General features: G+C 37.8%; 1 protein-coding gene across 1 annotated transcript in view; it reads left to right on the top strand.

The window, feature by feature from the left end:
* Positions 1 to 12,682, top strand: part of TAF1 (TATA-box binding protein associated factor 1) — a 69,836-nt gene that overhangs the window by 11,671 nt on the left and 45,483 nt on the right. Inside the window, exons 9-22 of the mRNA XM_052662844.1 lie at positions 524 to 700; positions 1,048 to 1,175; positions 1,273 to 1,380; positions 1,507 to 1,680; positions 2,420 to 2,593; positions 2,828 to 2,932; positions 4,447 to 4,647; positions 4,820 to 4,961; positions 5,338 to 5,468; positions 6,142 to 6,222; positions 10,161 to 10,310; positions 10,490 to 10,609; positions 10,882 to 11,057; positions 11,820 to 11,998. Coding sequence (XP_052518804.1) covers positions 524 to 700; positions 1,048 to 1,175; positions 1,273 to 1,380; positions 1,507 to 1,680; positions 2,420 to 2,593; positions 2,828 to 2,932; positions 4,447 to 4,647; positions 4,820 to 4,961; positions 5,338 to 5,468; positions 6,142 to 6,222; positions 10,161 to 10,310; positions 10,490 to 10,609; positions 10,882 to 11,057; positions 11,820 to 11,998 — 2,046 coding nt within the window. The remainder of the gene's footprint in view (positions 1 to 523; positions 701 to 1,047; positions 1,176 to 1,272; positions 1,381 to 1,506; positions 1,681 to 2,419; positions 2,594 to 2,827; positions 2,933 to 4,446; positions 4,648 to 4,819; positions 4,962 to 5,337; positions 5,469 to 6,141; positions 6,223 to 10,160; positions 10,311 to 10,489; positions 10,610 to 10,881; positions 11,058 to 11,819; positions 11,999 to 12,682) is intronic.

The raw sequence follows: 12,682 nt of genomic DNA, 5'->3' as shown, positions 1-12,682 counted from the left end.
ATTTTAAATGGGAAAAAAAAGCCCAGATATGCACACTATATAAACAGGAAATTTACTGTCTTTTCCAAATTTTCTTATGTTAATCTGGATTTCTTTTGTAATTCAGTGGAAAACCAAAAATGTCTTATTTTTTAAATATAAGAAATAATTTTTTTCTTTTTTCCTTCCATTCTATCTATAAACACTATTGGTTACATAGTAGTCATATATGGATATCTTTATATTTTTAGTTATTATTGTATTTTAAATATACTTTATTACATTTATTGTTAGCATATCTTACCATATTATTTATTACCATAATTTGTTTAATCAGTCCTATGTTAAATATTTGGTGGTTTAAATTTTGACTATTATAAAAAATACTGCAGTGAACATTTTTGTCTGCAATATTTTTTAAAAGTGAGAAATACATTGTTTCAGTAGCTACATGAGTAACTACTAGGGGATACTTCTTTTCCCTTTGCTAGAATTGAAGGGAGCATGAAATGTTTTGTTTATTCTTTCCTCATGTTTTGACTAGGTTTTGCAGCAACACTGGATGATGACAAGCCTTGGTACTCCATTTTTCCCATTGACAATGAGGAGCTGGTATACGGACGCTGGGAGGACAATATCATTTGGGATGCTCAGGCCATGCCCCGGTTCTTGGAGCCTCCTATTTTGACACTTGATCCCAATGATGAGAACCTCATTTTGGGTATGGTACTGGCTGGGTCAGTGTTCCTTCTCCATAACTGATAGCTTGCTGTCAGCGGGCAAGAGGAAATCAGAAGGGTTGGGAAGGTCAAGACTGGAAGCTTCTAGATAGCAGTTTGAGACAGCAAAGTTGTGGCTGTCAGTTTCTAATATTGTATATTGTTTTAGGAAAAACTCATAATGTAGAAATGTTGGAAAGTAGTACCTTGGAGATGTTACGAGTGTAGTTTGGTTGGACTAGAAGTGGTCTTGGAGGAGATGAAAATCTGTTTAGAAATTGCAAAGGTGTCAGTAGGAAAGGTGACTCTTCAGGGAGAACAACTCCAGGGTGACTTGTTTCCTCCTTAGAAATTCCGGATGAGAAGGAAGAGGCTACTTCTAACTCTCCCTCCAAGGAAAGTAAGAAAGAATCATCTCTGAAGAAGAGTCGAATTCTGTTAGGGAAAACAGGAGTCATCAAGGAGGAACCACAGCAGGTCTGTGAAGGGAAAAGGGATTTGGTGTTTAGAAGAACAAAGAAAGGTAATGAAGAAGGGTAGTCTGACTAAGGTTTATTTGATAACCTGTCATTAGAACATGTCTCAACCAGAAGTGAAAGATCCATGGAATCTCTCCAATGATGAATATTACTACCCTAAGCAACAAGGTCTTCGAGGCACCTTTGGAGGAAATATTATTCAGGTAAAAGTAGCGGTTTTTTTTTTTTTTTTCTGTGGTGAATGCGAACCACTGCTTTGTTTTGGTGTAGACATGAGTAAATCTTTCTTTGACTGGAGTTCAATTTGAACCCTTATATTTCTATCTTAGCATTCAATTCCTGCTGTGGAGTTACGGCAGCCCTTCTTTCCTACCCACATGGGGCCCATCAAACTCCGGCAGTTCCATCGCCCACCTCTGAAGAAGTACTCTTTTGGGGCACTATCTCAACCAGGTCCCCACTCAGTCCAGCCCTTGCTAAAGCACATCAAAAAGAAGGCAAAGGTATGATTGAATCTTGGTTAGGAAAAAAAAAAAAGCTATAAAAGGCATTGGAATACAAATGGGGGAGATGGACTGGATATTAGATGCTTTTAGGAAATTGTCTGTTTCCTTAGAAGTGATAAAATATTATTGTGGTTATTTAGGAGAATGTCCATATTCTTGGGAGATGCATGTGAAAATACAGTAAAGTGTCATGATAACTTCAACTTTAAAAACTGGTTCATGGACTACCCTGATGGTCCAGTAGTTAAGAATCCACCTGCCAATGCAGGGGACATGGGTTCAATCCCTGGTCTGAAAAGATACCATATCCCACAGAGCTGCTAAGCCTGTGCACAACTACTGAAGCCTGCATGTTCTAGGGCCAGTATTCTGCAACAAGAGAAGTCACCCACAATGGGAAGCCCACATACCACAGTGAAGGAGTAGTCCCCACTCACTGTAGCTAGAGAAAGCCTGTGCACAGCAACCAAGACCCAGCCTAGCCAAAAAGAAAAAAAGGAAAAAGGTTTCAGCAAAATCTATTGATATTTATAGCTAAAACAAATATGGTAAAATATAAAGTAATATATAAGTGGTGGCATAATAAGTGTTCATAGTTTTGCCTTTATGCATAAACATTTTTGCAATAAAATAGGAAAAAAAGCAAATAAAGTTTTTGATGTTTCAATGAACAATATCACTGTGTGTAATTATTGTCCTGTCAGTAGCTGTACTGTATTCTCCTTGTTCTCTGCAGATGAGAGAACAAGAGAGGCAAGCTTCAGGTGGTGGAGAGATGTTTTTCATGCGCACACCTCAGGACCTCACAGGCAAAGATGGAGATCTTATTCTTGCAGAATATAGTGAGGAAAACGGACCATTAATGATGCAAGTTGGCATGGCAACCAAGATAAAAAACTACTATAAGCGAGTGAGTCTTCTCAGAAAAATCTTTGTTGTTAATAAATAATTGTAGTTAAATATTCAGCTACCATATGTGAACATATATATATATATATTTAATACTAGAAATTTATTGGAAGAAAGGAATGGTATCTGTTTTGCAGTTAGTAATATTAGTAGAATGCTATGCTCATGGAATGTTTTATTTAGGCTTATTGATTATGTTCTGGGATAGTAACTGGGTCTGTTGCATTCTTTATAGAAACCCGGAAAAGATCCTGGAGCCCCAGATTGTAAATATGGAGAAACTGTTTACTGCCATACATCTCCTTTTCTAGGCTCACTCCATCCTGGACAATTGCTGCAGGTGGGGAATTATTTCCTACTATAACTTTTTCCTAAGGAAATTGACAGATGAGCTAGTCAGCCCAGAAAGAACCAATTCTGTTTGATTGAGATACTATTTAACTAAAGTATGGGAAAGAACAATATAAGCTAAAAATTATTATAATCCAAAAATTTGTTTTTGTATCTTTTTATTAAAACTGGCTCCTTATTATGTTATTCTATAAGTTAAATTTTAAATAGTCTTTTGGAAATACATAGTGGTAAGAAGTCCAAAAACATCTGGGTAGCATAGGGAAGTCACTGGATTAATAATTTACTATAGTTAATTTATGAATGTTTAATTTGTATGTGTAAGATTGGTATGTTTTGAGTATTGAACCACACCCCAGCTATAGTGAAATGATTTTTCCCCTCTCTGTTCTGATGGGTATAGAAATGCCTTCTGGTAACCTAGCTTTTACATACTTGGTTAAGGGAAGGTATAGAGGTCCACGAATGGTGTGAGGAAATCTTTAGCACTCTACTACCTTGTTTCCCCTGACCCCCTCCCCAGTTGATTTCCCTTGGCAATCTTAACCAATTTAACTGTTCTTATACCTAGTTTATCCCATTGTTTCTATTGCTTATTCTCTTAAAGCATCTACAAAGCACATTCTTATAATCCTTTGCATCTGTAGTCCATTTCCACCAGATTTTGAGTATCACCTTCATACTGTTCCTAGAGTTCCTGTCCCTGTAACTTTCTGTTGAAGTTTTCTACCAGTTCCTACCCTTTTGTGGCTACTTTTGTAGTCTCTCAGATATCCTTTTTCATCTTCCCCTGTGACTCTTTTTCCACATTTAGAATTTTCTTTCCACACCTATGTATTGAAGATCCTGCCTCTTTCTGTCTACTTTTCTGATTTTTTTGAGAAGTCTTTCCTTGGAATCTTAACGACAGATTCTTAATGACAGTTTGATCCTCATCTGGCTGCCACTTAAACAAGCTCAAATATTTCTGTCCTGCATCTTTAGTTTGTCTTTTTTAAGCATAGTTTCTAATTCATTAGTTGTTTTTTAAATTAATTTACTTAACAAATGTTTTGATTTCACATATAATGTCAGGGGCTCTGCTGGGGTCTAGGATAAGCAGTGTGGTACTTTTTAGATTATAAAGTGATTTTCAGATGTAATCTTCATAGTAATCCTGTGAGTATAGGAGTTTTAAGTATCTCCATTTTGTAGATGAGGAAAATTGAGCTCATAGATACTAAGTAACTTATCTGACATCATACAGTGAGCTAGTACAGCCAGTGTCATCTATAGTGTCAAATCCTATAGTTTTCCCACTACTGACTCTTAAAGGTGACCAATGGGTAAAAAATTATCTGTCTAATCCCATTTGATATTCCATATTTTAATTTATGCTACTCGATAGACCTTAGATGGCATAATGGGGATGGAGAGCCAACAAGCTTGATTTTCCATTCTCATGAGTTTACTAAATTTCCAAGGCTTCTCTTTATATTACTTTTGTGTTTTTATTTTTGTTAGGCATTTGAGAACAACCTTTTTCGTGCTCCAATTTATCTTCATAAGATGCCAGAAACTGACTTCCTTATCATTCGCACAAGACAAGGTTACTATATTCGGGAATTAGTGGATATTTTTGTGGTTGGCCAGCAGTGCCCTTTGTTTGAAGTTCCTGGGCCCAACTCCAAAAGGGCCAATACTCACATTCGAGACTTTCTCCAGGTAAGAACGAGAGGATAGGGAGAGGGTCTGGATGTACATAAAAGGATATTTGGATTTGGGGGCATATCAGGGAAGATAAAACATATTATGGGCTTAGCAGGGGAAGGAGCCATGGTGAGGAATTTTATCCTTATTTTGCCAAATTAAAAAAAAAATTTGGTATGTTGAACAGGTTTTTATTTACCGCCTATTCTGGAAGAGTAAGGATCGCCCACGACGGATCCGAATGGAAGATATAAAAAAAGCCTTTCCTTCTCATTCAGAAAGCAGCATCCGGAAGAGGCTAAAGCTCTGCGCTGACTTCAAACGCACAGGTCATCAGTTGTGACTGATTATATGTTCTCTCTGCCTCTTTCCAAGAAAGGATTAAGGCTTCCAGTTAAAGGATAAGCATACAACTAATAAAATAGGAAAAAAATTGAAGTCATCAAAAGGAGGTAGCAAATCTTCTAATTATGGAGGCTCTGATTGCTAATTTAATTTTGCCAGTCAGGAAATTCAGTGTGATTGTTGATGTCTTAGATGTAGGAAACCTAGCAGCAGGGCTTTTCTTGGCCAGACATTCAGACTGGCTAAGCCTGATGCCTTCTGGGACATTGCCTGGTTCAGTCTTGGTTTGCTGTTCCTGTTAATGGCAATGAAAGGGCCTTTGGAATTCCGAATGGTCTCATTTTCTCTTATCTGTTCTAGGCATGGATTCAAACTGGTGGGTGCTGAAGTCTGATTTTCGTTTACCAACTGAAGAGGAGATCAGGGCTATGGTGTCTCCAGAGCAGTGCTGTGCTTATTACAGCATGATAGCTGCAGAGCAGCGACTGAAGGTGAACACTTTCCTTTTAGGCACCACCTATGCCTGTGGGTGTTTTTCAGAGAGATGAGGGTGAAGAACTTTTCTCACTAGCTTAGGAATGATGCATACTAGATTATTACTAATTATTGCAAAAGTCAAACTGTATAAGGTACTCCATGTATACCAGTTCTGGGGTAAACTACATTGTAGAGAAATACCAGTGGGAAGGCTTAGTGAGGGACTTAGGGAATATTGTTTTGCCTTGAAAATGGTTGCTCATTCATTTGGGTGATGGCTTTAATCTCTATTCTTTGTAAAACAGGTGTATAAGCAAGGAAAGTGCTTCTTAGTTGTTTTCCACAGCCTTCCAGGTGGGCAGAGATGCTGATGGTGCTGGACATGTGGTTTGGAGAAGCATAATATCCTTATTAGGCCAAAATAGGAAAGATCTAGCTGCGGTGGGACAGCACAGTTGTGTCCCACTGAGTTAATGAGCATCTCTATTCAGCTTCCTCATGGGCCTTAACTATCCACATATGTTAGCTTAAGGGTGTAGAGTGGTGATAGGTATACCTAAGACTTTACAGACTCCATTCTCTATGCAAAACTGTGCATTGGTGTTCTGTACTTGGTATTTGGTGAAACTTGTGCTTTGCATTTTCCAATTTATCAATTGACTTACACACGGATTTGTCCTCTTCCAGGATGCTGGCTATGGTGAGAAGTCCTTTTTTGCTCCAGAAGAGGAAAATGAGGAAGATTTCCAGATGAAGATTGATGATGAGGTGAGATTTTTTAATCTTTATTAGTATATCCCATTTATCCTTAAAAAAAACAGGCTTATTGAGATGATTGACATACAGTAAATGGCACATGTTTAAAGTGTACTATTTGGTGTGTTTTGATGCATGTTTATACCTGTGAAATTGTCATGACAAGATAATGAGTATACCTGTCACCTCCACAAGTTTGTGCCTCTTTAAAATCCTTTTCTCCCCTCTCCTCCTTTCTCTCTAACTCTCCCTGTCGCCTGACACCCACTGATCTGCTTTCTGTCACAGATTAGTTTGTATTTTTTAGCGTTTTAGATAAATGGAACCATACAGTTATATCATGTACTCTTTTTTTAAATTGTGGTAAAATACACGTAACATAAAATTTATCATCTTAAACCTTTGTGTGTGTAGTCAATAGTGTTAAAGTACATTCACACTGTTCAGCCAATTTCCAGAACTCTTTTCATCTTGCAAAACTGAAACTTGATTACTCATTAAATAGTAATTCCCCCTTTTTCCCTCCCCCAACCCCCTGCAACCACCATTCTACTTTCTGTCGCTATGAATTTTACTACTCTAGGTACTTCGCCTAAGTGGAATCATACAGTATTTGTTTTTATGTCACTGATTTATTTCATTTGGCATAATATTCTTAATACTCATTCATGTTGTAGCATATGTCAGAATTTCTTTCCTCTTTTACGCTGAGTAATATTCTGTGGTATATATGTACACACACACAAACCATGGAATATTGTTTTGGTTATCCATTTGTCCATTGATGGACATTTGTATTATTTCTACATCTTGGCTGTTGTGAATAGTGCTGCTGTGAACAAGGGCATGCAAATATCTCTTCAATACCCTGCTTTCAATTCTTTTGCATGTCTACCCAGAAATGGAATTACTGGATCATATGGTGGTTCTATTTTCAGTGTTTCGAGGAGCCTCCATAATGTTTTCCAAAGCATCTGCACTGTTTTACATGTTATCGATGATGGATAAGGGTTCCAGTTTCCTCACACTTTAACCAGCATTTGTTATTTATTGTTTTTTTGAAAAGTAGTCATCTCAATGGGTGTGAAGTGATATCTCGGTAGTGTTTCAATTTGCATTTCCCTGATAGAATCTTTTCATGTGCTTGTTGGCTGTTTGTATGTCTTATTTTGAGAAACGTGTATTCAAGTCCTTTGCTCATTTTTGAATTGGGTTGTTTGTTTTTTTGTAATTGAGTTAGTTGTAGGAGTTACATATTCTAGATGTTAACATCTTTTCAGGTGTATGTTATACAAATATTTTCTCTCATTGTGTAGGTTGCCTTTCACTTTGTTGTGTCCTTTGATGCAGAGAAATTTTACATTTTGATGTAGGCTAGTCCAGTTTACCTAATTTTACTTTTGTCCCTATGCTCTTGGTTCCACATCTAAGAAATCACTGCCAAATCCAGTGTCAGGAAGCTTTTTCTCTGTTTTTTTTCTTCTAAGAGTTTTACATTTTTAGTTCTTACATTTCAGTCTTTGACTCATTTTGAATTAATTTTTGTATATGGTGTAAAGTAAAGGTCCATCTTTATTATTTTGTATGTGAGTATTCTGTTTTCCCAGTACCATTTGTTAAAAGTATACATTCTTTCTTGTCTGTGTTCTTCACTCTAATTATGCTGAGATTCATCCAGGTGGTTGTGTGTATTAATAGTTTGTTACTCTTATTGCTGTATAATATTCCATAGTATGGATGTACCACCGTTTGTTTAATCACCTGTCAAAGGACATTTTGGTTGTTCCCAGATTTTGGCTATTGTGAATAAAGCTGCTATGAGTTTCCATGTATAAATCTTTATAAGGACATATGTTTCTTTTTTTTTTCCTTGGGTAAATATTTAGAAGTGGAATTGCTGGATTGTATGGTAGCTCTGTTTTACCTTTGGAGGAACTGCCAGACTTTTCCACAGTGGCTATACCATTTACATTCCTACTAGCAGTGTATGAGCATTCCAGTTTTTCCACATCCTTGTCGACACTTGTTATTTTCCATTGTTATTGCAGTTTTAATTTGCATTCCCCAAATAGCTAAAGATGTTGAGCATCTTTCTATGTGCTTATCATCCAGTAATCTTCTTTGGTTGAGGATCTATTTATCTCTTGCCCATTCTTATTTTTTTTTTATTTTTTATTATTTTTTTAAAATGGTAACCCATTTTTAAATGGGTAACCCATTCTTATTTTTAATTAGTTACTTGTTTTCTTCTTGAATTTTGAGAGTTCTTTATGTATTCTGGGTCCTAGTCCTTTATCAGGTATGTGATTTACAAAGATTTTCTCCCAATCTAAGGCTTGTCTTTTAATTATCTTAGCAGTGTCTTATGAAGAGCAGAAGTCTAACTTGTAAATCTTCTCCTTTGTTGCTTACGAATTTTGTGTCAGGTCAAAAATTTTATCTAGTTCAAAGTTGCAAACATTTGTTATTTTCTTCTAAAGGTTTTATTGTTTTAGATTTTAGGTTTAGATCCATTTTGAGTTAGTTTTTGTTTAGGATGCAGGGTGTTTAGATTAAGGTTCATCTTTTTGCATATGAATGTCCAGTTATTCTAGTACCGTTTGTCAAAAAATAATTGGTCTTTTAAAACAAAAGTTTGATCATATCACTCTTGCTCTAGGACTTCCTTTGGGTCCTCATTTGTTTTAGGAAGTAATCCATAACATGATTCACAAGGCTCTGTGTGATTTTGGTCTTGTAATATAGCTCTCATCTCCTCTCATCTGTCACTGACCATCTTATACTCTTAAGCTCCAAACATACTAAAGTTCATTCAGTTCTCTAAATTGATTTCTGCTGCTTTCTAGGATTTTGCAAATGTTATTCCCTCTGCCTAGAATATTTCCTCTCCCCTCCTCTATCATCTGACCTTCATCTGCAAGTTATATTCTTTCGGAAGCTTTCCCTGACTCTTGCCCTCACTCCCACCCTTCATTCAGATTGGATTACCATCCTTTCCTTCTTTGTGTACATATAGCACTTTTTACTTTCCTATCATGGCACTGATCATGCATTATTGAATTTGGTTGGTTTATTTGTCTCTCCCTCACTGACATTAGGCCCTTGAGAAAGTAGTGCTTGACGTGTAGATATTCAATAAATATTTGCTAAATGAGTGAATGCTTGTCAGTGAGGTCAGGCAGAGTGAGTAAAGAAGCATTGTTGTATGTACTGTACTTTTGAGGTTGGAGTGAACAATGTGTGGATGTCAGAATTTCCAAAATGAAAGATTCTTTTGACGGCCTTCAAGATTGAATCTCGAATAGAGAATTGGCCACTTTATAGCTAAGCTAGTTACATATACCTTTTCTAGTCTGTTTAGACAAGCACATTCCCCTTGTCTTAATTGCCTGCTTATTTTATGTGGTCAATAAATACCATTTAGGGTTCTAGGAGAGGACAGGTCTTTTTGACCAAACCTGTGGCAGAGGTGGAATACACTTTGGTTTATTGCTACTGAGACTGGGGCCAGTACTTTGTAGAGCATGTTTATCGTCTAATTGGAAGAGTATGTATATGGGTCATTCTAAAGAAGGTGTTTGAGCAATTAGACAATCAAATGTGGTCATCAGTCTAACTTAACTCTTTGAAAATCATGAGGGTGGGGACAACACTGTCTTTGAGAACTCTCAGTCAAACCCAAGTGATATGGAGCTGAAGAAGGGGGTACCACTTTTCCACATATTCCTACTTATACTGACTGAGACTTTGGCCTCTTACTTATTATCATGATTTAAGTACCATAGAAAAGAACAGACTGTGTCCTGGGCAGCTTTATGTAGCTATTGATCTCTGTGAACAGTTTAAGAAAGCATCAGATTGTACATTATTGTTATTATCCCCACCTTCTAAGTGTGGCTAGATATAGAGCAAATGTTTTTCACCACCCCTGAATCTTTTTTATACTTCAGGTTCGCACTGCTCCTTGGAACACCACACGGGCTTTCATTGCTGCCATGAAGGGCAAGTGTCTCCTGGAGGTGACTGGGGTGGCAGATCCCACAGGATGTGGTGAAGGATTCTCCTATGTGAAGATTCCAAACAAACCAACACAGCAGAAGGTGAGACTGTCTGAATATCTGGAAGGTGAAAAATCAGGGGAGGAAGAAATAGAGGTTAAGGAATGGAGATGAATGGATGGGGATCTGGGAAGCCATGGAAATGTTAACAGTATATCTTAGATGCCTACTATAAAGAGTTCAGCTTGCTAGGATTCTTTCTTGTTTTGTTTCTGAGGTAGGATGATAAGGAGCCTCAGCCAGTGAAGAAGACAGTGACAGGAACAGACGCAGACCTCCGTCGCCTTTCACTGAAAAATGCCAAGCAACTTCTACGTAAATTTGGTGTGCCTGAGGAAGAGGTGGGCATGGAAGAGAAAAACTTAGAGGCTCCCTGGGGCTCCTTGTAGAGAGGGGAAAGCTGGGAGGCAGATATTAAGAACTATCTGGAGAATTTTGTCGTTTATGTTGTGGTAGACTGAATCTTAGAGACTTCTTCAAGAGTTAGCTTTCTCAAAGCTTTCTGTCTAACCTGCTTTGGGTGTTTTTTTTTTTTTGATCTAGAGGCTTTCTAACCATGTGCACTGGTTTTTTCCTTTGAAATCTCCAAATGATTTGTGTGTGTGTCTCGTAGATTAAGAAGTTGTCCCGCTGGGAAGTGATCGACGTAGTACGCACAATGTCAACAGAACAAGCCCGCTCTGGAGAGGGACCCATGAGTAAATTTGCCCGTGGATCAAGGTTTTCTGTGGCTGAGCATCAAGAACGTTACAAAGAGGAATGTCAGCGCATCTTTGACCTGCAGAACAAGTGTGTTGTTTTAGTACTGCAGAAGATCTAAGCTGGAAAGGGGAGGGGGTCTCAGACATTATTTTATAGGGGAGAGAAGGTCACCTAAAAATGTGACTAGGTGGTCAGGTATCTGAGATTTCAGGTGGTATCTATTCATGATAGTGCTCTGGTACCCACTCCCTTCAAAACAATAGGCAAAGTTTTTGTTTTTTTGTTTGTTGTGCTTTTTTAAATTTTGTATTGGGATATAGCTAATTAACAATGTTGTGATAGTTTCAGGTGAACAGCAAAAGGACTCAGCCATACATATACATGTATCCATTCTTCCCCAAACTCCACTCCCATCCAGGCCTGCCAGAGGTTTTCAGTGGCAAGAAGTGCTAGGTTCCATGGCAAATCTTGTGGCCTACTTGAGCCTGGCAGCCATTACAGTGGTGATAGGGGATTGTGGGGGTTTTTTGGAGGCTTAGTGTTTAGTGGATGATAATGCCCTATTAAAAATGACTACTATGCTGATTTGTTGTTTCTCAGACTTTTTCCAAGAATTCTGAAAGAGTTGCTATACTATTTCATATTTTGAACTTGCCTCGTTGACTGAATTTCTAGGAAAACTTGTAGAGCTTTTCTGTTCAGGGTTCCATGTCTTAGTGGATTTTTGAATATTTCTCTTTTAAGGTTGATTTCTCAATTTCCTACTCTTGCCTAAACTAAAATTGTTTCTTCAGCTTTTTTTAAAACTTAGGTTTCCCCTCCTTTTTAATTTATATTTTGCCTTTTTAGGGTTTTATCATCAACTGAAATCTTATCAACTGACACAGACAGCAGCTCAGCTGAAGACAGTGACTTTGAGGAAATGGGAAAAAACATAGAGAACATGTTGCAGAATAAGAAAACCAGCTCTCAGCTGTCACGTGAACGGGAGGAGCAGGAACGGAAGGAACTACAGAGGATGATACTGGGTGAGGGTAGTGACTTTACAGATAGACAGACAAAAAAAAGAAAGATCGAAAAATTGTAAATAACTGCTCACTAATAACTAAGGTAAAGATGGAGGCAGGAGAAGTGGGAGATGAGTATAGAAAAGCCCATAGATGAATTAGAGAGATTCTGCAAACTGGACTCTAGGTATGTCTGTGGGGCACAAATTGAAGAGATGCTGCCAGTCTGCTACTGCCTTTGTTTGTATCAGGCCTGGCCAAACCAGGACTGTCAGTGCTCTACATCACTTGAGCTTTCTGGGCAGTCATCCTAGAGGGTAAGAGTTTTTAATACAAAATCCATGGATGAATTTGGGGGAAGTCTGTACAGGTGTACTTTTTCTGAGGAGAAAGATCCATGGGTTTTGGAAGATTCTCAGAGGAGTCTTGGATTCTAAAAAGAGTTTAAACTCACCAACCCTAAATTGCATAAATTGAGGGTGGGGATGATGAAGACCTGAACTGGTTTGAGATGTGGTCATTGGGAATGCAAAAAGGAGAGAGGTCAAAGTGATGTTAAGGTTTCACTCTGGCTTGCTGTAAAGATGGTGGTACCATTGATTAGGGTAGTACATTTCAGGAAAAAAAGCAGGTTTAAGAAGGAAAGGTATAATATGTGGATTTCAAGGTCCTTATGACACTCCCCAGTATAGATGTCAAACAGGC

The sequence above is a fragment of the Budorcas taxicolor genome, chromosome X, assembly GCF_023091745.1.
Source record: "Budorcas taxicolor isolate Tak-1 chromosome X, Takin1.1, whole genome shotgun sequence".
In the NCBI taxonomy this organism is placed as follows: domain Eukaryota; kingdom Metazoa; phylum Chordata; class Mammalia; order Artiodactyla; family Bovidae; genus Budorcas; species Budorcas taxicolor.
This window is presented reverse-complemented; position numbering and strand designations above follow the sequence as displayed.